Below are 25,822 nucleotides of genomic sequence, written 5' to 3' on the forward strand. Positions count from 1 at the left end.
TGGGAAACCAGGGGCACAACAGATTTTGCCAATAAAACGCAAGGTACAAGCTGACAAACTGCTGCATTTTAATCAGTGACAGCCCTCTTATCTTGCTGTGTGATGGCAGAAAGGGACCAGATCACATTTCTGTTCTTACCTGAAATACTGTGTCCAAAAAAAGGGGCAAAGAATCCTTCTGCAGGGGTGTCACTTCAGTGACAACCCTAGACACACGCACTCCTCAGACTGAGCTGAGAGTTTTCACAACAAACAAAATCCCCTGGCATGTATTTAGAACTATTTATGGTACAATTCTGTCTTTTAAAGTTAAGCAAAGAGCCTTCCTTGTTCAGTCTTGACAGGCTGCAGTTCAAGACTGGAGTGTGTCTTCAGGGCAGGGTGTAAAGTGCCATAAATGCAGAGCAGCTACAGAATGCCAAAGAACAGCTCTGGTTTCAATCCTACCAGGTACACAGTACACATATAGAACCTCTCCCTGCTCCTTGTGCTTTCCAGCTCCCTGCAAACAGCCAACCTGTCCTGCAAAGCCCCTTTGGAAAGGCCTAGATGTGCAACTTGTCACTCAGAGAGGACAAGAACCAACCCTCCCACGCTGCATTGGAAAAAAGTCATCTACTTCCAAGAAGAAAAGTCAGGCTCGTCAAATTCCTGCCAACTCTCCTGCATTTCCCAGGTAATTGCACAAACCATGAATTAATAAGAAATAATGAGCCAGCACACAGGGGAAGAAAAGACAATTCAGAACAGCAATGAAGAGAACTAATGGAAAAGTACATTTTAATAGCTCAGTGCAGACAACTGTCACTGCAAGCCCGCACTGCCCCAAGAGCGGTGTCACCTCCCTGGGAGGACAGAAGGACACGCACACCACTTGACCACCCACACAGCACAGGAACACAAGGCAAAGGTGAGGGCTGCTTAGGCAGGAGTTAATTTTGCAGACAACAGGCAGTGTGGGCAGTCCTGACACAGCACCAGCCTGTCCAGGGATGGCCTTGTCAACACCCACCACATGTCCTTTGGGATGTCACAAAACCCATCTGGGCTTCACTGCCCAGCTACAGCTGCAGTGTCTGACACCAGCACCCTCCATGGGTGTGGACCACCCCTGCTTTATCTAGACCTGCTCTGCTTCTTTCTGTTATCACCTAACCCCACAGGTATGTTATCAATGCAGCCAGCCTTGATGGGACAATAGCAGATAAAAGGGCAGGTTTGACAGTGAAAATAATAAAATGGGAGATGATAAACTGTTAAGTCAAAAGGGTGCCCACAGCTAGACATGCATGATCTTACCAAGGACTTGACCACCTTGGGACTTTAATCCTCCTGGCTTAACTTCTTACCTAGTCCTATTTGAAAAGGCAATATCTGGTTGTGATCTGGATACTCAGTTATTATTGAAAGAGCAAAGTGACTTTTACAGCTCAGGGACTGTATTAGGAAAAATAGCAATGTAACAGCCATATCTGCAGCTACAAGGATGCACCTAAAGGTGGAGGAAAACAAGGAGCAGCACAAACTTTTGAACATGGTTAGGACTGAGGGTCAGAAAGGGTGGAAATCTGCCCTCCCATTTCCAAACTTAAACTTACATCCATCATAAAAACAGGAGGAAAATATATTTCACAACCTACTTCAAAAATGCCTCACACCTACTTGGCTGTTTAACTTTCCAGCATCTCCAGTGCATTTACCCACTGTCAGCGAAAGTTTCTCTTCAGAGCACATAAATCTTTCTGTTTTCCAAAGCTGCAGCCAGCTGAAACCTGACAGTTTGAGGACAAAGCAGTAAAAGGCCCGGGTATGCTTCCAAATGCTGAAGGACACACTTTTGACACACAGTAACCGAGCAGCAGAATTCCTGTAGGGACTGTCACACCACTTTGGGGCCCTCCTGGATCAATGGGGGTCCAGGCTTGGATGTGATGCTTCCCCCTGGCTGCCTCTGGGCTTCTGCCTATCTCACCAAAACACATCTAAAAACAACATCTGGACTTACACTAAGATTTCAATAAAAACACCCCACATCACCCACTTTTCTCAACAGTGCGGAGAGGTTTGCCTCTGTGCATCTAACTGCTAGAGGAACACTATAGATGGTTGCTGTTTTGGACCAAGGAATCCAACCTCATTTATTACTAAAACCAGATTTATTTCCATTAATCTAGACTAATTACTGCTGCTCCTCCTTTAACGAGGCCCATTGTGCCTAAGCACATAACACCAGCACAGGAGAAATCCTCATCTTCATAACCCAGGCAATTTTGGGCCACTTTGAATAGCTCCTTCTCTAGTGTTAGAAACAAATGATGAGAATGATGTCTCTTCCAGAGAGCTAGTTTTATTTTAGGGAATGCTATGTGATCATTCTCACATTCAGATCAACAACAGCCTTGCAAAATCTCCTTTATCCAACTTTTACTACTGTTGAGCAGGGATTAACATTAATTGAGCCCAACCCATATTAGCCAAGGATTATTTGTTAGTCACCAGCCTATAATCACTTGCATTTTCCAGCAGAAACCTTTACATTGCTCAGATAACTTGCAGGATAATCCAAGTCACCTTTCTAATGAAATCTATATAAAAATACACATCCACATCAATGTCTTCCTTCCTCAATTAGTTCAGCTTAGAAAATGCTATAAAAATTAGTTCTGTCAAATTTGCAGTCCAACAAATTTCTGGTGGCAAGAAAAGATTCCCTGTGAGGGCAGTATTTTTTTAAACCTTACAAGCTTTAAAATACACAAACTACTCAGGAATTTTCATTTACAGGTCTGCACATACCAAATACCAACTTAACCCTTCTGTTTAAAATCTAAGTGGAAGTTACACAGATGAACCCCATCCTGATGCTTCCTCTGGTTTCCTGCATGTGAGCCTCCTGTGGCAACACCCCAAATCTGCCTCAGCAACGGCTCAGCTGCACCGCAAAGAGTCACTCTGGGAGATGAAGGTTTCTTTACTTTTCCTTCAGCTGGCTCTGATCCCATCACATCTGGAAAGCCACATCCAGCACTGGTTGTCTGAACTGAATGGCAGCTCTGAACTGAGCTGGGGGAAACTGGTGCCCTAGGGATCTGCGCAGTCCTGATCCAAGAAGTCAGGCAAACACCTGACTGCTGAGAAAAGCAGGGCTTACTTACAACTGTTACTATAGCAGGCTGAGATTATGGATGGAAAACAGGTGAAAGACTCAAGGACCTGCATGTACTCAGCTCAGCAAAGAGCAGGTTATCAGGAAATTCAGTGAGGGTACACATCTTCATAGCTGTCTTCACACACCCATATAAACCCCAGCTGGGTGAACTCAAACTGAAGGTGCACGTCGCTGAGCGACGATGTCAAACCAGCCTCCCGAGGGGGTGTGATGGACAAGCACCCACAGCAAATGTTTAAGTCAGAAGTGGATGTTGCTTTTTTCAAGAGATGCTCTTTTTCAAGCACAACCATTAAACCTGGAACAAGAAACGTCTCAGCTCGCCACAGTACACAAGAAAGCAGCACAATATACTGCTTGTCTTAAACATACTGAACTATCCCAAGTGTCTTCCCTGGTATTAAAAACAAAGAATGATCTGACAGCTCAGCCTCGTGCCTGGATGCTGAAGTGTTGCTGAAGCCTTTCACCCCTCACTTAACTCCTCTGCTGCTAAACAGCAAATCCTGGCAGCAGCCATAAGCATGAAGTAAATGGGAAGCTCTTCTCTGCCAGCAGCTGGGAGAAACTTCTATCTCTCCCCACTTTGCATGTAAAGAAAATCCACAATAGTACTTGTGGTAATGCTGCTCGCCAGATTTTCCACTGACAGACTCTTGAGGAAAGCCTCCAGATAGGAAGCCTGCCCCTAAGGACCCTCTTCAAGTGGATGACTTTTGACTTTGGAAATGTATGGCTCATCTTCTTGAGGAACAGTTCCTTTTGTTTTCAGTACAGAGAAAAAGAGCACAAAGGAAAAGAAAGAAAAGTTACATTTGCTGTGACCTAGGGAACACAGAGCTAAATAAATTTGATCAATATTTTGATTTCTCTGACAAAAGCGGCAATCAGCACTGACACAAACAACTGGTTAGCAAGCTGGGGGGACAGGAGGGGTAAATCAAACCAGAGTTTCAGGATACTTATCTTTCCACCACAGCAACTGCCACCAATGACAGTAATTTACATGGCTAATAGGCAGTATTATGTTTACAAAACCATTCTTGGGAGGGAAAATCTAAATAATTTTTGCCAACCCAGCAAAGGAGCTGGTGTTGGATCAGATCCTGGGATTCTTTTTCCCCTTTTATCTTATCTGATGGTATTTTGCCAAGGTGCCTTGCTATAGAACAACACAAAATGCCTTTAGAAGTGTCTTTGCAAGCCACACAGACCCATGGAGGACATGATCACCCTCCTGTCACAGCCTGAATTGTCCAACAGCAGGGCTGCCCTAGCCTCTGTAACAAGCAGAAAAACAATGGAGCTAAGCCAGCAGGCCCAGCTCTTCCACCCCACACCACACTCCGGACCCCTCTGCTGAAGATAACCTCTAAGGAGCCCCTTATCTCCCACACAGGGACAGGTCCCATCCCCAGACCACATGGTGACCCACGCACCCCCCCCCCCCCCCCCAGCATCAGCCTGAACACCTGCTAATTCTCTGCCCTCCCCAGCCCTTGGTTTAGTTTTCCTTTCCATGAAAAGCTCCCTGTCCCTTTGTTACAAGCTCTTTCAAGGTTTTGCCACAGACAGACAGACAGACAGGTGGGACTGCAAGGGCACAGAAACAGGCTCCAACAGGCTCAATCCCTCTGGGTCATTGTAATTAGGAGGACTATGCTCATCAACCCTTTAAAGCAGCAGAGATAACCCCAGAAAGGCAAGGGCACATTTTCACTAGACCATCAGCTAAAAAGAGACAAAGATTTCCAAAAGAACATTAAAGCCTTCTCACATTCGCAGAAAAAAATAATCAGTGAACTCTTGACTAGTTTTAATATCAGGGAAATTTCCACTCTGGAAAATACATGCACCCATTCTGCAGCTGTACCCAACAGCCAGCCAAGAGCCACAAAGAGGACAGTCCTGCCTTAAGTGCAAAACCTGAGGTCATTTTGGATCCTGTAATCACTGATGATGCTTCTGAAAAAAGAAGATTTATGAACGCCCTGAGTGCATGGACAGTCAGATTTTGCCAAAACTCCCAGTGCATTGACAGGGCGTGGGAAATCCATTTCATTAAGTAATGACCTTTTGGTCACACCAATTAACTTGATCATCTATCGACAGTCAATTTAGAAAAGATCAAGGATGCACATTTCCCAGCACACAGTAAAACAGCCAAAGGACTTTATCACACCCCTGCTGCCAGCCTGGCATCACTTCCACATCCCAGGTTTGCTCCACCAAGCTCTGCCATCCCAGCACTATTTTAACTGTTTAATTTCCCAAAGTCTTACATTTAACAAGATGCTAAGCCATCCCAACTCCAAAGGGAACATGGCTAAAAGACCTGAGCAGGAAGTGAGACCAGGGAAGTCTGTTGGAACAAGGGAAAGAGCCACAGCAGACTGAGCACAAATGCAATACTTCACATGCTATATTTTAATTCTCCCACCAATCTGAGCTGAGAGCAAACCTTGAGGATGCTCACATTTCATTAACACACTTTAATATTAATGACCTGTCCTCAAGAACTCCATGAAAGATCTGGAAAAATAATTAAAACATGAAAAAAAAAAAAGAAAAGATAGAATAAACCAGGTTATTCCATAGCTCAGCTGAATTTCATAAGGCAATAACAGGCAATTGTGTTTAAAATGCTGATAAAGATTTTTAAATAATTTGAGAACATCTGATACGAAAGTTTCCCTGGAACACAGTAATTGCTTATCATAACCACCACAAAGTATGTTTATTACCCACGGAGATAAGACACAGCAGCTGCTGGACTTCTCAGATAAAGCAAGCCCATATCACAACAGCAGGATCACATGGATTAGGAGCAGGAGGGATCCGAATGAAACAGAGACAGCAATGGGCATCGGTGACATGAACAAAAACACGTCCAAGGGAGAAGCTCCAAGACCTACACACTCACAAAGTGTCCTGACACCTGCAAACAGGACAGTGTCAGATAGACACCTGGTTTGGCTCTCCCACAGAATTTCCCTTCTCAGCAGCTGCAGCTCCAGCAGATTTTTATCCTCCTGCAAGGAAACACTGACCAGCTCTTCCTCTCTTCTTTGAGATCTCCATTACTCTTCAGAATTAGGAAATTCAATGGTGCTTCAAGGATGACTTCAGCATACTAGTGATAGTCAAACAAATTAGAAGAAGCTCTTCAGACTTCCCCCCATGTCTGGTGGAGGGTTTGGCAGCTCTAGAAGGGCTTGTGAGAACACAGCTTAATGCTGCTTTCTATGAATGTGGCAGATTCAGTTTTAGCAACTGTGGATCCTCTCACCAACAAGCTGTTAAGTCACAAAAGCACAAGAAGCACTTGGAGGCCACTTACTCAAGGGATTTAATAAATGCAAGAAGGGTCCTTAGAGTGATGCTGTTCTTCATGTTTACAGTGTGTAACAGCATCCTCTGCTCAGTGGGAACAAGTGGGAAGATTGAGGCAGAGACAGCAAGTGACCAACACAAAGACAATGAATAGAGCCAAAGTCACAGCAGCTCCAAATCCTGTGTTTTGAAGTGCTTTCCCAAAAAAAGAGAGGAAAGCAAAACAGACACCAAGCCCCATAATAAGTATGCTGATGTAATCATAAGTCACATTTTACAGCAGAAAAGACTTCATAAATAAAAAAGTGAATACAAGGACTTGAGACTGTGATTTCCTGCAGTTTTGTGTCTTGAAAATGGATTGCCCAGTCCTACCCAAAAAAAGGTTCACAATCTGCTCAAAGCTCCTCCTGCCATTGAGGCACTCAGGTTCCTCCACAAGTGGGTTTTCCAGTCCCTGCCCTTCAGTCCATGCAGAAACTGCATCTCCCTCCACTACTTGGTCACTTATTTTCAAAAACTCTGAATTCGCCATGTCCAAACTAGTTATGATGACCAGCAGGTCCAGGAATTATTGGGAAAAGGGAGATGGACAGACAACTGAATGAGATAATTACACCTCTTCACCTTCAAAAACCAGCTAAAAATACTGTAGGCAAGTGGATCCAGTTCTTCTCCAGAAAGTAACGAAATTGCACCAGAGTTGATTTTGGCCCAACATGTACTTGGCAAGTACTGATAACAAGGATTTACCATACCCCCTCTAGTATTACAGCTGACTATAAAACAAACATTTGCTTCCTACTGATAACAAAATGACTATGATCACTCAGGGTTTGTAAAGGTTAGAGTTTCTCTGTCACCAAAGGCAGACCTGTAATTCCCAGTGTCCATGCAAAAAATACCCTGTATGTAACACTGGCCTCAGTTTTCCCTCAGGTACCCACTCACCTCATGCAGAAATACAGTTTGGGATGGATTCCAGCAACAAATTACAATCAGATTAAATATTAATTGCCATCTTAATTATATAACCATGACTAGGCTTAATGGCCTTGAAGCCATTTAACCAGGAGAGGAGCGTGTAAATCATGCAAGCAGCATCTCTCACACTGCAAATGCCCAGGCTGGTTCACAAGCACCTGGATTTTTTCCCTGGGAGAAGAGCCAGCCTTTGGAAAAGCAGCTCCAAGGGAGGTAAGAATTCAAATCATCCAGCAAGCAATATGGTATCAGGAGTCACAAACCTGAGGGACAGCACAGCATACTGCCCTCAGGATAGCTGTGCGCTGGAGTGAAAAAGATCATATATGTGCTGAATACTTATTGATGGATTTCATCCTCACCTTTGACAGAGAGAGAAGCATCTCTACGTTTGGCTGAAGTGTGCCATGAGGCTGCCAGAGCAGATGAAGTAACTGGAACAGGATCACAGTGGGTACTCAGGAGAGACATCCTGTATGCCACAGCCCACCCCAGCACTTTGCAAACTCAGGTGCTCCCAGTGCAGAGACACCTGTGCTGTCCCACAGAAGCTGCCTCCATCTCCAAATCAGGCTACGTGCAGGAAAAATAATCTCCTTTCATCCCCAGGGAAAGGCAGATTGCCAAATATTTTCTTTTCCAATTCTTACTTGTGCCATTCTGAAGTGCCTCATGTATGACCAGAAGTCACCCATCCCCACGGGGCCCTCACAGCAGATCAAATCTGCTGCAGCTGCCAGGAGAAAGTCTGCTGCAAAAGAGGGGGATATGCCCAAAAATGAGCCCGTTCTGCTTCACTTTGGACTTCAAGGCAGTGAAGGCACAAAAAAAAAAAAAATCAAAAACAAAAACAACAACAACAACAAAACCCTAGGGAAAACAGGAGAGATAAAACCAGAATTAAGCCTGAGCAGTTTCTCCTTCAGCTTCACACACCAGGAGACAAACAGAGAAATGCCAGCAAAAGCATCCCCCACGCTAGAGCAGCCCCTGCCTGGCTTGGAGACTGGCTGTCACAAGAGCCACGGCACAACGGCAGCGAGCTCCAAGCTCCGGCACGAGAACGCTGCCCCTGGAAACGGGATACAGGTGAAGCCTCGCCAGCGCTATGTGCACCGCGTTTGGCACTGTCAGCGTCTCCCGTTCCTTGGGGCTGTAGGAAACACCCCTGCCCTGCACCGCCCATCCCGGTGACACCGCAACACCCGGGCCGGCGGAGCCGCAGGCAGGTGACATCCTGCGAAGCGCAGGCGGCCGCAGCAGCAGGGACACGCGATTCCTAACAATGGGAACGCCGACTTCCCCGGCACAGGCTCTCACGGCAGGCAGCGGCTGCGGGGTCACGCCGCCAAGGCGAACGCGACAGGAAGGATAAAACAAATCACAACTCAAGTGAGGTGGTGTCGAAAAAGGAAATAGCAAGAGAACTCAACCACAAAACCGAACTACACAAAACCAGATGGATTTCAGCTTATCCCTCGCATGGAAAGCTCAGCGCACTTCCCACCAACACGTCCCCTGTAGAGAGCCCCAAGGACAGGAACCAGCACAGCCCCCTTGTTGGAGTCAACTGAAAAGGAGTTGTTTAGTGCTTGTTTTTTTTTCCTTAAAGCCCTTTCCTGCTACTGAAGGGAAAACAGGCTCAAAGTCAGGCAGCAGAAAGCTTTCGAAAACACTGGATCACATCCCCAGCAAGTGTACACTGGCACTGCTTCCATCAAGTCCAGAGGGGGGGAAGGTTTTCCATTCTACTTCTCTCCTACGAACTTCATACCCAGTGAGGCTTGAACTTTGGATCAAAACACATGTGGCTTTGGGATCAAACACAGACTTTCCCAAAACCATTTCAACTCTCTGCCAAATTAATTTCAGATTGAAACAAGTCCATGTTTTTCTTTTCAGAATCAAACCCACCTGTTGGAAAGCACATCCACACATACCCAGCGGCACGTCCAAGGACCCTGCAGATGCACTCACTACCTCGCTATACAAGATGTATCCCATTGTTAGAAAACAAACAGCAACAATTTTCACTAGTTGCCTAACTGCTTGCAAGAAACACCAAGAAGCCACAATTGCAGATTCTCGCAAAGTATCTGAAGTTTTCTTATTGAAGTGGGTTTGGAAAAACAGCATCCACTCCACCATCCCCATTTTTTGTTGTTTTTTTTTTTTTTTTTTTTTTTTTTTTCCTTTTTAAATCATTGTTCTCCATTACAAGCCTTGGCATTCACTTAGCTGTTTGTTCAAACACACAGGAGACACAGCTCCCACTCAGTCCAGCCTACCAGCTCGACTGCTGGTCGGGTCACAGCCTGCCACCCATCTAGGAAAACCAACACTCACGGGTGACAATGGGCCATTTACATGGACCGTTATTCACTTCCACAACAGCCACCATATAGCTGCACCTATGTTAAATCATAACCTACCCCTAACGGGAGCTCACAGTATTCTGAGGAAAAATAAAGAAAAGAAAAACAACCCTGCAGCCATCCACGTGCTGTTATTATGCTCTGCTGAACCTGAATGCATCATAAAAGGAATAAAAATGTACAGTGACATGGGGATGGCTCCTCTACCACAATACCCTGTTTAGGGGGGATTTTAAACAAGAGCAAGTCACTGGCACACGCTCACATTTTTTAGTGCGGTTCTGCCAACCTGTACCTTTCCAAACCCTTCTCGGGGATGAGAACAAAACCTTTTGTGGGTTGTGCACACACAGAGAAGGAACCCCACACCCCAACGTCTGACAGTTCAGCCGACCCTCAATGCCAACTTCGATGGCAACCACAGAAAGTCACCAACACGCCCGGCGGCCGCGTACGTGCGCCCTCGTACGGCACCGTTTGCGTAACCATTGCAAAACATGAGTGTGAAGAGCATGGCTGTTCCTGGGTCACTTCCTTGACCAACGGGACCATCTGCCTACCCGTGTGTCCCACGCCGGCGGGAGCAGGGCAAGGGAGGCGAAGGGCTCCTCCATGGCCTTGCTGGACACCTGGGCCTGCTCTGGGCCACCCTGTGCCAGACAGTCTCTTCATTCCCCACCACCCCGGCACAGCCACTGTCCCTCTGGCGGAAACTTCGCACTGTCCAGGCAGAGGCTGTGGAATGCTGCTGCTGCTGGTCTGCTGTCCCCTCCAGCCCATACACTGACGGGAGTTCTTGTTCACCCTCAAAGTGTGAGGGTGTCACTCCCAATGTCACCCCCCAAATCATGACTCCAAAGGAAGCGACATCTAGGCATGGGCCACGAGCATCGCTATCGTCCGACTTGGAGGAAAGAAGGGGATGGGGAGAGGGGGAGAATGGCCAAGGAGACACAGGACGGCCACTAAGGGGAGAAAGGACGACTGGGGTAGAGGGGAAGGAGAGTTGGTACAGCGGGTGACCGGCCAGGGAGCGCATCCGGCGGAACCCCCGCTACCCATGTGAGGGCAGGTGGCACCGCGGCCACCCGCGGGCTGGGGGGCACCGACCCCTTACCTCCCTCCTCTCCCTCCTCACCCACCTTGCACGGCCAGGACGGCGAGGGCGGAGAAGCAGAGACAAAGCAGCAGGTCTTCCAGCGCCATGTAAGCCCCGCCGGGCGCCGGGAGCAGGGGCCGCCGCGGCCGCATCTACGAGGGGAGCGCGCTCTCCCGCCGCCCCACCGCCATCTTGTGCGAGCGCCCCGGCCCCAGCCCCGCGCTGCCCGCCGGGCCCCGCTGCCGGGGGCGGCCCTGGGCTGCCGCTGCTCCGCCTTTGTCAGCGGCCCGGCCGCCCCTCCGAGGGGGCTCCTCCCGCCGCCCGGCAGCGCCCGCACCAACAGGTTGCTGCCAGCCCGCGGCGGGGGGAGCAGCCGCGTTCCCTCAGGGTGGGGGACGGCAGGTGCGGGGCTCCTCCGCCCGCCGGTGGCTCCACAAGCCACAAACATTTATAACATTTTATGTGGGTTTTTAAAATAATTTCTTGCTTCAATCTCTTTAGTATTTTTTTCCGGGTTTGCCACGGGTGAGCGTGGAGGATACCGGACCGCCTTCAGCAGCCGCGCTCCCCTCACGGTGCTCCCCGGGGATGTCTCAGCCGGCCCCGGGTAGTGGCCCCGCTCCCTGAGGGGGTGGTCGGCAGCTCCACGCGCCACAAACATTTGTAACGTTTTATGTGGCTTTTTAAATTAAAACTCCCCCCCACACACACGTCTTTAGGGTTTTTTCCCCGGTTTGCCATGGGTGAGTGCGGAGGGCACCGCGCAGCTCCCGCCGCCGCGCTCCCCTCACGGTGCTGCCGGGGACGCCTCCCCGGCCCCGCTGCCCGTCGGGGCTGCTGGAGCTCAGCGCGCCGAGCCCGGCTGGCAGCGGAGGCAAACGGACGCCAGTAACCGCATCGCCATGGCTTTGCTGGGGTTCAGTTTCGAGGCACACTCCTTCAGGTGTATATCGTTCATTGGTCGTCAAAACCTTGTCTGTGCTTCTCAGCCGACTGTAAAAATAAAGCAAATAAAATACATGGTGTGGCATATCTGCGCCCCGTTGCTGAGGAGAGAGGCAGGACCTATCCACCAGCTGAGCCAAGCAGTGGAAATGAGGCAAGGAGATGAGAGATGGAGCCCAAAGTTGCTACCTCCCCGTTTGGCTTGGCTGGGTCCCAGACACAAACTCACACCAGATGTGTGTGCGTAAAGCCACAGGTGCAGGTTCAATCCTGCACATGACACCAAGTCCTTTAGGCAGTGGTACCTGGCACCAAACACAAGGGCAGTTGCATCCAAAGTGGGTTTGCTTTGCCCTCCAAAAGGGTAGGAAGCTGCCTAGTACACTGGCATGTTTTATCACAGCAGCGTGGAATGTGGAGGGGGCTTCAGCTATGCAGAATATGAAGAAAACAAACCTTTTTAATCCACACCCTCCTATTTATTAACTTGTATAATGAACTATAAAAACTTAAATGAAACCAGAAAGGCTGTGTGAAGCAGGTTTCCCGGGAGTGTGAGTTATGCAACTCTAAGTTCATACTTGGCACTGGCAATACAGACAAGCCTGGAGAGGCAGCAGCCCCCTACTCTGAAGGGATGTGCAGAGGGGCTTTGCCCAACATCAGGTGGGCACTTACTGTGCACCTTGCTGGAAAGGAGTGCATAATAAGGGCACAGCATTCCACTGGCCCCATTCCTGCACCATCCCACCTCCCTATGGAAAAGAAAGTGGGTAGTAATTTCCACATCCTTTTCTGCACCAGTCCAGCATGGAGGTAAAGATTACAAACCCTTCTTTCTCTCTGAGTCCTTGGCACCTGCTCCTTTATGTGTGAGGTGGTTTTAAGGGTGCTGTCAAATTGCTTTAACTAGGCTGTAAAGAAATATCTACTTGTGTCTGCCAGTGGTTTCTTTCAGACACACCCCTGCCCATTTTTCTTCAAATCCCAGACATTTCTCCCTCCCTTTAACCAAGAAAAAACTTCACCTTGCAGTGAGGCAAATTTGACATTAATATAAACAAGGAAAATTGCTAGTTGTCTACAAAACACTGCAAATTCTGGCTAAAAGCACTTGCCTGTGTTAAGGTCTCGACTGAGCTCCATGTCAACAGGCCGGTGTTAGACCAGGCTTTGAAATACCCAGGCGTAACCCCCATCTTAGCTCTCTACCTGATCTTAATGTTACTTGATTCCTCTCTGGCACCTCTTTGTCTTCCTTCACGTCTGTGGAAACAGGAATGAAACCAGTATTTCAGCAAACCCAAGCTTGCAACATATATTCTTTGAATATCTGTCCCTGGGGAAAAGAAAAAAACAGCGACTTGGCAAACAGCCCCTGAACTGAGAGAGCAGCAGAAACATCACCCGGAGCACCAGCTCCTTCACACTGACACCACCTGTGCTCTGCAGGAGCAACACCAAGTCCCAGCGTCTGCTCACAGAGGTGAAATGACTCCCTGTGGTGCTTCCAGAGGGGGAGCCTGGCTAAAGAACCACTCAGTAGATTTGGGAAGGATCAGATAACTCCCTGGCTGTCAGTCTGTAAAGAACAAAGTGGCAGCAGCCATGCCAACAGAAGGGACATTCTTTCCCAGACAATGACACTTCTGCCCCATTTCTCAGGGCAGCAAACCACCCATTTATTGTTTTTTTTTAATGTGCTACAGACTCCCCAGCGTTCCCGTTCCTGTTGATGAGGCATTTCTGCCTTTCAATAGCTGTAATCCTTCCATACTTAGAGAGAAGAAAGTGTGACAGGTGAAGCAGCAGCAGTAAGTGGCAAGTGCTTGTAGTTCAGCTTTTTGTTCCCCCTTTGAGAGACATTATTTCTGTGCCACAAAAAATTTTTGGCGAGTCAGGTGTATGGACAGTGTATTGTACACATGTATTGGTTTGTATGAGATCCCAGGAATAACAGCCCACTAGGGAAATCTAGCAAAAGGTGCTATAAATTTATGTAGCTCAGCAGTAATTTTGAACATCCAAAGACACATTTTTTTCGGGTGTAAAGTCCCATTTTAAGGGTCAAAAGCCTTGTTTTTTAGGGTTTTTCCCATGCAGGCAGCCTGTAGCCAAAGGGGACCTATGCTTCTGAAAGGCTGTCATAGTGCAAGAGACCTTGGAGCACAGCAAGACATTACAGAGGGTTCTGAATCAGAACTTCTCCAGCCTCTGAATCCAAACCCACATGAAGAAGCCCATGTCTACTTCCAGCTGGCAGCTGTGGGATTCAGACTACCAGGATGTAGTTGTTACTAAACAAATGCAGGTAAAGAAAAACACCTGCTCCAAAAAAGACACCCTAAAATAAAAGAAACCTGAACAACAAGGAGAAGGTATTTCAGAGAAAAAGCAGTGAGGAGCAAGAAGATTCACAGCTTAGATCCTTTCTTTCCCAAGCAAGATTAAACTTCCCAGTCTCAAATACAGCCTTGCTCCATTTTTTGACCATCCCTGACTCCAGACGTGTCTGCAGTGCTGAGGTTGACATTTTATGATGGATTTAAGCAGCTCTAATTACCAGAAGAGTTGGCTGCTCTTTCCTTTGTGACGGCATTAGCGCTTGAATGAGCCTGGAGCTGGACAGAGGAAAGGATGGTGCTGAAAACTTAATTGGCGACAATATTAACAACAAAATCAGGGCCCTGCTCCAGCTCCTTGTGCAATCACTCAGGAGTTAGTGCCAGCACAAGGAAAGCAATGGGAATAGATGGACAGAGACATGAGGAAGTTTTCAACAGCAGTACAAAGCTGGATCAGCTCAAACTCACTGCAAGACTTCACCCAGAAAAGGAGTCTCTCAGGGACCTTTACCACCAGGACTCACTTTGTTCCCAGACTTCTTCTGGTCTGGCAGCAACTTCAGTGCTGGAGGGAACGTTGACTTCCAGACAAGGAAAGTGACAGTAGCCTCCTGTTCCATATGCGTGAGCAATGCCAAACAGGAGCAGCTGGTTGCACATAATAACATGCATGGTGTAAGTGAGCAACACAATGAGCAATTTGCTCAACAACCCAGGGACATCAGGACAATTCTGTATCACAGGGAAGAAAGAAAAGAGGAAAAAAAAACATGTGATGACCAAACCCTAAGGGAGACTCAGCATCCTACACATCCATTTCATTACGCTTGCTCTTATAAATATTTATTACCCAGCCTATCTCATCATTCTTCCAGGAATGGGTGTTGTGTTATTGTTATACCCAGGGAGGGCTTTCCTTCTTCCTCTGGTCCTGCTGCAGGCAGTCAGCAGTTGCCAAAGATAGATTGGGAGCAAGAGTGTGACATTAACTATGGAAAATGCTGCTTAAAATGGAGCTCAGGGGCAGATATTGGCAGGTGCATTGTTAGGAGGAAAACGAATGGAAAAGGCAGCACGTAATGAGATTCGGAAGCCTGTATTTAAAATGTGTTCATGGCAAAAGGGATTTCTGCATGCAAGGGCCCTGATCCAACAGCCAGAGCCATGGGTGAGGAAGGACTCACACCCTGAAAAAACCTGCACAGATCCAGGATGGGGGAGTTATGATGTAGACGGTGCCAGGCTATGGAGCAGGAATGAGAGGAGGGTGGATTCTGAGTACTAATATCACCCCTCTGCCTGCACATGGAAAAATATCATGTTAAAGTAGGGTACAAAACCTCAGCATTTACAAAGCTTTGCAGATCAAACTTGGACTGGGTTTTTATGTCTTTGATTTGTATGGCTGCCGGGATGTCCCGGTGCCCTGTTTCTTGCTCCTCATGGGACTCACAACCCCAGGTGAGGCTTTGCTAAATCAAATGTGAATTTGCCTTACACTGAGACACATTGACTGATTCTGAAGGGAGCCAACAAGAAAGATGGAGAGGGACTTTTAACAAGAGCACGGAGTGACAGGACAAGGGAGAATGGCTTCATACTAAAAGAGAGTAGGTTTAGGTTAGATATTTGGAAAAAAATCTTCCCTGTGAGGGTGGTGAGGTCCTGACATAGGTTATCCAGAGAAGCTGTGGCTGCCCCATCCCTGGAAGTGCCCAAGACCAGGGTGGGTGGATGGAGATTTGAGCAACCTGGTCTAGTGGAAGATGTTCCTGCCCATGGCAGGGGTTGGAATGAGATGATCTTTAAGGTCCTTTCCAACCCAAACCATTCTCGGATTCTGTGATCATTTGAGACGAGTGACTTGGGTTGGATTGCTGACAGTCCAATTCAGAAAAAAACATACCAAGACAATCTAGGCTGAGATTTTAAATAAAATGAATCTTTTTCATTTCAGTTATTCTCCCTTGCTGTCACAGATTTTTTTGTGTGTATTTATTAACCAGCTCGTTCACTGTCAGCTACAACCAAATAAAAACCTACTAGAACCATCACAATGAGCCATAAAGCAGCCGTGTGGAACATCACTGTGTTGTAAACATACAGGACTAGGAAAAATAATATTTGCTCATAAACAACACCTGTGGACTTCTCCCTAGAGCAGTTACCAATGACCAATAAAAGTTTTGATTCTAAATGGTCTAAATTTTATATGCTGCTACGGTACCCACTGACTGAGGCTGGGCTTAGGCATAAAGAACACGTGTAACATCAAGGAATATGCTCCATCAGGGCTGCCTTCAGAAGCACTCGGCAGGCTCATTTGTAGTGGGAAATGTGCTCATGTGCCAAAAATAAGGATCTGTTCCAAAGTTTTATTGGATCTACAGAGCTCGCTATAAAATGCCATGCAGCGAAGCAGGGAGGCTGCCTGGTGCACATCCTCATGCCACCCTCTTGTGGCTAATCCCAGAAAATATAGTGCTGTACACCCAAGGACATGGAGTAAGTGCCACCATGGCATTTTTGGGGTGCCTTGCCCCCCACTGATGAGCTCATTACGGAGGCAAGCAGGAAAATCCAGCCTGGTGACACTTGAAAGCAGATTAGGAGTGAAAAGCAAGGTTGAAATATTCCTGCACTTGAAAAACCTTGAGATCTGGATTTGATCTGAGGATGAGATTTCAGCCAGTCCAACACATCGAAGGCCTGCAGATGTTCATGGATGTTTGGACAGGTGTTTCCACAACCCTGGCTGTTGTCTGCTCAGAAATTGGGACTGTGTACCTGTCCAGTACGATACTTTTAGGAATAAAATTCTGTCCTTGCTAATATTTCACACAGAGAACTTGATGCTTTTATGCATTTCTAAACCCTATTTCCTTTTACCTTCCAGGGAGTTCCCCAGATGAGCACCAGAAAGGTGACTGGGCAGCTCTCACACCCCCTGTCTCCATCAAGAGTTTACTCAGAAATGGCCAATCTGCTCTAAAAGCAGGTGGTGGCTTTCACAAGGTCCATGGTGCCCTTATTGTATAATGCAGGCTATTCCCATCCATCAGACAGTTCTGCAAACCTAAATAGATGATGTATTTATTTATGGATTACTGACCACAAGAAAGAGAAGCTTTGCACTATTGTCAACCTCCCAGCCTTCGGTCTCCTATAAATAATGCATCATTGTTCGGTGTTGGTTTATGGTTTAAGTTCCAATGAGCGGCGCGGACCAGCAGACTCAGCAAAGATGAAGGCAGCACAGGGTATTAGGAAGAGAAATGGGACCATCTGAGCAAGAGTGTTAGAAAAACAAAGCAAAAATGTAATGTTCTCTGAGTTATTTTAACGTCAACTTCAGCAGACCTGCTTTTACCTCTAACTGGGAACGGCACAAATCTCTGCTTATTCCCTGCTCTTCACTCTGCTTTCTCCCAATTGTGAGCTAATTCGATTTCAGATAAACACTAATTAACACAAGAGGTCACTGCCTTGGCCAGCAGGCACCATTGCAACGTGGCATTCAAACACACCAAGAGATCAAAAGAGCCTCGGCTGCTTCCTTTGAACCACCCAATTAAAACTTGCACAAATAAAGCTATTGTTTTACATCTGCCTCATGCAGGCAGGAGAGAGGGCAGAGAGCTAAGAGATCATTGCCTTTAATTGGGCTGTTTTCTCTCTCTTCTTACAGGTTTCCTCCATGTGGGTTTTTTCTTCAGACCAGTAGAAGAAAATGATGGCCAGACCCTTTGCGATGCAGCGATTACACAGCAAGGCTACAGCAGACTGAAAGCAAAGCCGTGGGGAATCCAATTTCCCTCTTATGAGCAAAAGGGCATCAGTGCCTTTCTTGGAAGGTTTGATTGATAGCCCTTAAGAAGGACTCATAAAATGTGCCTCTCTGGCTATTTAGGCAATTCTCTTTTGAAGATGAAGGAGAATATTAGATTAATCCAACTGCTGTAACAGCATTATCTCCTGCTTTTAAAGAAAACATATTTTATGGCATCCACACTCTAACGGAAACAACCTGCGGCTGCCCAAGCCCTGGGCTGGTGCTTTGCTGCTGGACTACCACAGAAGCCTTGGAAGGGGTTTTCATCCAGATTCTGGGGAACTGCTGTAAACATCAAACTTGTACCTCCATCCCACATGGACAGCTTGTGGACAACAGAGGAACCAAGGCTAGAGTGCACCACAGCGTCTGCATTCCACTCCTACCCATAGGGAAGCTCACTTAGACTAAGGCAAATTAGCAGGAGTGCAGGGAAAAAGTTGCACAGCAAATGCCTGGGCTCTACAGACTTGGAACATCAATCTTGAGAGCTGTAAGCACAGAGCATTCTGGAAAAAAATATAGATGGAAACACCGTTTGAGTGTCTGGTGTTATCCACCTGGAAAAGGTTTAGGAACGCTGGGGAGCAGATGGGTGCCCCCCTGTGAGAGCACCCTGCAAAGTACATCCCACAGGAGGGTGCCTTCCATCCTCTCTACAAGCAAGTCACCATAGAATCATCATCCACTACCCAGAAACATCCCCAAGGAGGAAGGGATGGGAAGGGAATACAGAGCAGGTAAGTCTCAAGTGGGACACGTCAGCTTATCTCCACCTCTGCCTGCTCCTTTCCCAGTTTGGGTCTGCTCTGGCCTGGGGAACACAGCAGCTCGTGTCTGGAAAGGTCTCAGTCCCTTGAGCAAGGAGGAACCAATTAATGGATTATTCCCTCCTGGAAAGAAATGTTATCTCTTCCAAGTAGCATTGAAGGGAGTAAAAAATCCAGATTGTGACCACAATAGATGTCAGCCTGTGGCTTATGCTCACCAATGTCTTAAATGCACCTTCTGAGAATTCATTTATCACTGCCAAAGGATGAAAAAAGATCAGGACTCCCCAAAACCAGAGCAGTTGCCATGAATTTGTGAAGGTCAGCCCCCCACCTGGTGCAGAAGCTGTGATGAGCTCTGCCCAGCTTTCAGGTGTCAGGGCAAAGCCTGAGTGGCTGTTTTTTGGGTTGCATTCTGTAGTTCCATTCTTGTCCCCTGATTCACCAGCTGAATAGAACTGACCCTTCAGTGAAGAAGCTGCTTTACCTTAAAATACTCCTTTTCCGTGTGATGTACTCCTGGATGCTGCAAATACTGCCTTGCTTGTCCCAGGATTTAATCAGATTAATTAAGCTGCACTTGTATTAATTTAAATTACAAGTATCTGAGGGCTCAGTCAAATCAAGTGATTTATGGGCCATATCAATCTAATTAATACCACCAACTCCTAAAATAAAAACCTAATAAATGAATTTATTATACTTCTGTAAGATCAACTTATTAGCTTTGGGTCTCTAGTGACACAGCCAATTTGATGGAAGTTTTATATCCTTGTTGGAAAAAGGTCTTTTTTTTTTCTTTCCACTTGCTGTATTTTTTAAAAGTATCTTCTACAGGCAGGAGGAAAGAGAAACAACACAAGCTTGGTTATCAAAGCACCAGCCAAGCCAAGAGGTCCCCTAAATTCTGCTGTACACAAATTGTGGGGGTTTTACACTAGTGAGTGCCCACAGGAGAACAGTTTATCTGACTTGTTGCAGGCACAACCTGCCCTGGTCTGTGCCTTCCAGCTAAGCAGCCTGAAACTGCAGTTAGGCAGGGAATGAGGATGCAAAAGGAATAAGAAGAGAACTAAAAGCTTCTCAGAAGCAAATCTGAGCAGGAAGGAGCTGGGATGGTTTAGAAGGCACTGGTCATCAACGTGACTTTGCCGGGCTGACTTTGCACTGTCTGCAACAGTGATTAAAATGCCACTTGCATAGAGACAACTTAGAGACACCAAAGCTTCCCTTTGTCACTGTGGCGAGGGACTTCAGAATTCATCATGGGAGTTAATTCCAGGGAATGCAGGAGGCACCTCCAAGGAAGAGTGCAGTAAAGGAGGAGCAGAGCCCTGCCCAGCCCTGCCCTTGCCTGCCACTCCCTTGGCAGCTGGGCTCTGTGTTGATTGGCTTTTCAGTCATGCTTTCCCTTCAGTCCTGGAGTTCATGCTGAATTTCTGGAGCTGTAAGGTTTTTTCCCTTGCTTTGCAAATCCCCTTGGAGCAAACAGCCACACGATGGAAACAGGAGCAGGCTCCCTCTTTACCCTTTGCGTACAAAGTTCTTCAAATGCATTTGTCATATTGTGTTCAGGATAAGAACATGCTCCAGCAAAGAGAAGGGACTGCAAGGCCCTTCTGGGGGAGAAAATGGGGCAATTTATGGCATAATTATATAAAGACAGCAGCATCCTGTGTGTCTGTCACCGTGATTTATTATAGTTACACAGAAAATTGGCTGCTTGGACCATAAAAGATGGCTGCAGGCAAACGTGGACCCCTTTGCTTTCCTCTTTGCCACTCCACACACACAAGCCCAATGAATTAACTCAGCAAATTTGCAGTAATGACCCATCATTTCTATTTTAAAAGAGGTGCCAGAGCAAAAGTGCTGTGTGGAGCAGTTCCTCAGACACAGCCACATTCGCTGTCTCTGCTGCAAAGCCATGGGCTGGCTGTCAACATGGGAAACCTCTGCAGCCCCCCTGGCTCCTTTGCTGATGTACAGCAGGGTCTGGGGGCACTTTGCTCCATTCCATTCAGGTTATCTGGATCAAGCTGAGGGATTTTTGCAGTACCTCTTGCCTCCTCTCTGGCTGTTCCACCTTTGATGTGATCCTGCTGTTTTCCACCCTTTCCATTCACTGCCCATAATTATTACTTTGCATTTGTCTACATCCAGCTGCATTTTCCATTTTACCACTTCACTTGGCTAAAAAAATCCAGATTCCCTTTGTATCCAGACCAGGTGGCTTCTACTGCTTTCCACACACCACTTTCCTTTGAGTCACTTCTATCTATGTAAAATAATTTTAGCAACCAAAGGTGCCATTAGCTGCAAGGGCAGGGACTCTGCTTAGCAGAGGACCAGACAGGAGAAAATTTAACTTCTAGCTGCCAGGATGAGAGGATTTGGGCATTTTCATTCCTCCTTAACACTTAAGCCTGTAGGTCACCCAGGGCTGGGAATTCATTCTTCCAGAGATGTTTCATCATGGGAAAAGCTTCCAGCTGCTGTTGGGCAGCTCTGTCAACTCTATACCAACACTTACCAATATCTTTTTTCCATAGCTCCATGCTCATACCCAAACAGCCTCTCTGGTCCAACAGCTACAAACTCACATATTTCTTCAGTCCAAATCTCAGCAAGAGCTTGTAAAAGTTTATCCCTTTGGTCCATGGGCAACCTGCACTGTATCTCACCCCCACAGCCCCTTATGCAATTAAAGAACAGTCTCTATGCAAAGGATAGGGCACATGGGGGGCACAAGAGCATGGAAAGAAGGAGGTTGCAGTAGGACCTGGAAAGGGGGCTTGATCCTTAATCCTACCACAGCCACCATGGAGCCAGGACAGTCTGAAGGCTCCCATGTCCTTCAGCTTCTCATGGCAGCTCCCACACCACCCTTCACAGAGTAAAGTCCCCTGGGTTTGTGTGGGTTGTGTATCACAATGTACCTGGAACAGGCAGGCTAAAAGTGATCTGGAAGGAAAACAACAACAGTGTATGGAAAAAAAATAAGCCACAGGATGATTTACAGATGATCCAGTTCCCTGCAAAGCCCAGTGGGGAAGGTACCTTATGCTTTCCAAAACACAACTCCTCTCCAGTAATTCCTGCTCATCAGTTGTTAAACTGCTGCTGATCTTGCTGAAAGCAATAGCAGTTGTTGCTTCAGGCTGGTGGTTGACAATCATCAGCTTCTGCTCATCAAAAGAGTAAAGAAATATCTATTTTAGCTAAACCAGAACTCATTTTTATCTTTCCCCCAGAGGAAAGTTACTCACCACCACTCCATGCAGAGCAGCAGGCAAACCTCAGAGATTGTAACTTGCAATGATCCAGCAAAACTAATTGTTTAATTATAAAATGCTTGGAAGAGGAAATAATTTGATGTACAAATAGATTTTATTAAAAATAATTATATGCAGGAAGAGCAGGGACAGGTTTTATCCCAGCTGTGGTTCCAGACAGCATTTCAGGGTCATCATAGCAGGGCTCTGGTAGAGACATGTCTGGATATGGGGCCATATCACAGAGAAATTTCTGAGTAAAAGCCTGAACTAATCCAGAAATAGTGTTAAAAGGTATAAAATTGCATGGGAATGTTTAAATTAGTCCTTTGCTAATGGGAAAACTCTGCATAATACAACCAACCTCCAGCAGAAGAGTCAGATCTAGCCAACTAAGGATGAGAAACAAAAATAGTTGAGCATATAGAGAAAAAGTAACTTTTAGTTCAGTACGGTTTTAGCTGCATTGGAAAGGGTTGGGTTTCCTTCTTGGATGACCTGTATATAAAAAAAAGACAACCACTTTAATTTAGAACAAGGTCATGGTCTGGCTGCAAAGAAAAGTCAAGCTTGGTGTGAAACATGATGATGAGCATGGAAAAATTGAAAACAGTAATCCTGAAAATCATGTCTGAAAGCAAAACCAGCCCAGGGGGCTGCAGCTCCCACAGTGACACAGCACAGGTTTTGGGAGGAAATGACCCCCCTGGGATGCTTTGCCCTCTGGAATTTAAGTTCTGCAGCGGCCTGGGGTTTGCATGTGTACATGGGCATGAAGGTGCTCCAGCCAGAACAGAAGAGACAACCCAAGATGGAGAGGACATGGGCTGGGATCCTTCCAGGGCTGGAGAACATGCCCTGCTGGGCTGGAAAGGCTCTGGGAATGTGTTTACTGCCCAAGGCCAGCAGCAGGGCTGGTGCTGCCTTTGCTGGTCCCGACTGATGCAATACCCAGCCGGGGCCGTGGACAGCTGCGGCACAGGAATGGGAATTCCTCCCGACCCAGAGAGTGCACAGCAGGGAAGAGCATAATCTCCGTGATTTACAGGCTGCAGCTCTAGTTTAAAATACATTAAACTCCAACTATTTAATTACTGGGCACTACCAAATCACAGAGACAGAGGAGTCAGTCACGTCTGCTAATGCCAACATTTATCATCCTATTTATCTACTCCAGCTTCTGAGACCCATATCGAATCACTTTCCTGTATTAGCTAATAACGGATGGGTTTATTCTTTGTACCTCTGGGCAGCCCTCGATGGATATTATCACACTGCTGGCAGCACACATCCACCTAGGGAGAGATAAACTGGTTTAGAGCATATAAAGAATCATAATCACCAGCCCAAACTCAAATCCAAATCAAAGACATTTTCCCTGCTACCTCCTGCCCCCAGATACTAATTCTCACCAGAGAGTAAATGCAAACAGTGCTCAGCCTCTCTGGCTGAAAGGCTGGAAACCTCCTGATACTTCTGAGAAATCATTAAATACCTACATTTTATGGTTACAGATGCAGAAAAATGAAGTGACTGACTGAGAGTGGGGGAGCTCCAGCAACACGCCCCTGATCTGCTCACCTGCACAGGGAGAGCAAAAATTAGCTGGTACAGGCATGGAGGCAGAATGCCCATGAAAGAAAATCAGTAGGTGAAGCAAAATTATTCAAGGAAACATACTGGGTGTTCAAAGAACAGCAAGAGGAGAGTGAGAAACTGCCAGGTGCTCAGCAAAGCTGCTCCGTGCGCTCAGCCTGTTCCCAGAAAAGTCCTGATCAGCCCAGCACGATCTTCTTCTGTCTAATTTTTCCACTGGAAATGCTATGCTTTTTATTTTGCTTGCTTATGCTGCTTTCCATAAGGAAAACAATTTTAATTTGCTCTATATGGACAGTTTCAGCAGTCTTATTTTCAGAAGAAATACTCAGCATCCTTTCAGCTTTGCACAGTTGTCAGTCCTTAAGCTGAGCATGAAGAGGAAGAAAAAGAGGCTTTTTCCTCTTCCCAGGGAGCTCAAAAAAAGCATAATAAAGCATATATCTTTTTATTCCATGGCAGGTATTGTTGCTGGTGCTTTTACTTACATCACTATGATGATTATCTCATTATAGCTTATTTATTGCGCCCTGTCATATATATACATATATTTATATATATATAATCTGATGATTTATTATTATAACCCCATCATCCTCTAGCTAATTTTATTAGCCAAGCAGGTAATCCTGCCTTTTGATGCTTGAAAAACCTGAATACGCTGAGCTCTGACCAAGTGGTCGTAACGGAAAAGGCAGCTCCATAAGGAACTGCAGGGAAATCAGGGAAATTATCTGTGGATCTTCACAAAGTCCCCTGGAAGAGTTCAGACATGGAGCTGTCTTAATTGATAGCATGGCCACTTAGGGGACCAGTATCCATAGAAACTCCAGGGCCTTGACAAGATGACAAACAACACTGCGAGAGCCTAATAATAGGAGGAATAATGAGGTGTGGCCAAAGAAACCCAACAACAACAACAAGAAGCCAGGCATCTCATGGCATCGAATGGGTGGGCCCAGCTAATGAAAGCCTGGCAGATCTCCGTGACGGCGGGAGGGAGGCAAAGCACACTGGAGGAGGGAAGAAAAGAGTCGCCAAAGCCGGATGGGATTCCAGTCCCAGGGAAAAGCCCCGCGGCAGACGGTGCCACTGCTGATGTGGCTGTGGGGCTCTGCTCTCCATGCACATCGGCCATAAACTGGGAGCAGCATCACTGCGAGCACCTCACAGAAGCCTGGTTGTGTTTTGCAAGAGTCGCCCCATTGCCTGGCCTTGCGGGCGGTGTTTCGGCACCGCGGATGTCCAGTCAGGCTGGGACCCGGGGAGCCCTTGGGAACCGCGGCGGGTGGTCTCAGCCCCTTTTCAGAGCCTCTCGCCGAGCTTTAATCACCTCTTGACCCAAGCTCGGCTCTTCCTGTGCAACTCGCGGCACAACTTTCCCAGGCGCACGGCGCCGCAGCCCGGCCCTCGGCCGCCGCTCGGGGCTGCGCGCACGCCGCTCCCGGGGCGCATTGTACCGCCGCTCCTCATTGTTCGGGGAGCCTGACCTTTTTCTTAATTAGCTTAAAACCGCACAATTAAAAAAAAAAAAAAAAAAAAAAAAAGGAAAAAAAGGAAGGAAAAAAAAAATAGAAGGAAAAAACCCCCTCGGTAAAAGCCAGTCGCAAATCAAAAGAGGCAACAGTGAGAGCAAGCAATGTGTCACCACAAGTGTCCGAGTCAATGGAAACCTTGTTAGGTGGGGAACAAGGGTCTGCGCTAACAAGCTCTTATCTGTGTTTTTGTTTTCTATTGAAGGTGCATGTCATTAGGAGGAGTGTTAACAAGAGCTCTCAATAGCTTCATATGGCCAATGGCCTCTGAATATTCATGAAGGTGTGAACAGAATGTGGGAAAGCGGTGGAAGAAAAGGCAAGAAAAGCGGCAAGAGGGCTGATTGTGCCGGGAAGAAAGGAGCCAGGGCTCTGTGGGAAAAAGGGATCCTGAATCCCTCAAACAAGAGCGTATTCCCTAGGCAAAACCTGTCCTTCAAGCTGTGGGATGGTATTGATGGAGCCAAGGAGGTGGGATTTTTCTGAGCAGCACTGGCAGGGAACCAGCTTCTGGCATTTGAGGTAACAGTCTCCAGGTTTTTTTTTTAAACTAAAATCACAGCA

The 25,822-nt window shown here is 46.9% G+C and overlaps 1 protein-coding gene across 1 annotated transcript in view; it reads right to left on the reverse strand.

Moving 5' to 3' along the window:
* The window catches only part of IGDCC4 (immunoglobulin superfamily DCC subclass member 4), a gene marked incomplete at both ends in the record, with an annotated part of 83,481 nt that extends 72,369 nt beyond the window's left edge, over positions 1–11,112 (reverse strand). Inside the window, one exon of the mRNA XM_084213885.1 lies at positions 11,004–11,112. Coding sequence (XP_084070011.1) covers positions 11,004–11,112 — 109 coding nt within the window. The remainder of the gene's footprint in view (positions 1–11,003) is intronic.
* Positions 11,113–25,822: the final 14,710 nt, after the last annotated feature.

Source organism: Fringilla coelebs (genome assembly GCF_963513975.1).
Source record: "Fringilla coelebs genome assembly, chromosome: 12".
NCBI classification, from domain to species: domain Eukaryota; kingdom Metazoa; phylum Chordata; class Aves; order Passeriformes; family Fringillidae; genus Fringilla; species Fringilla coelebs.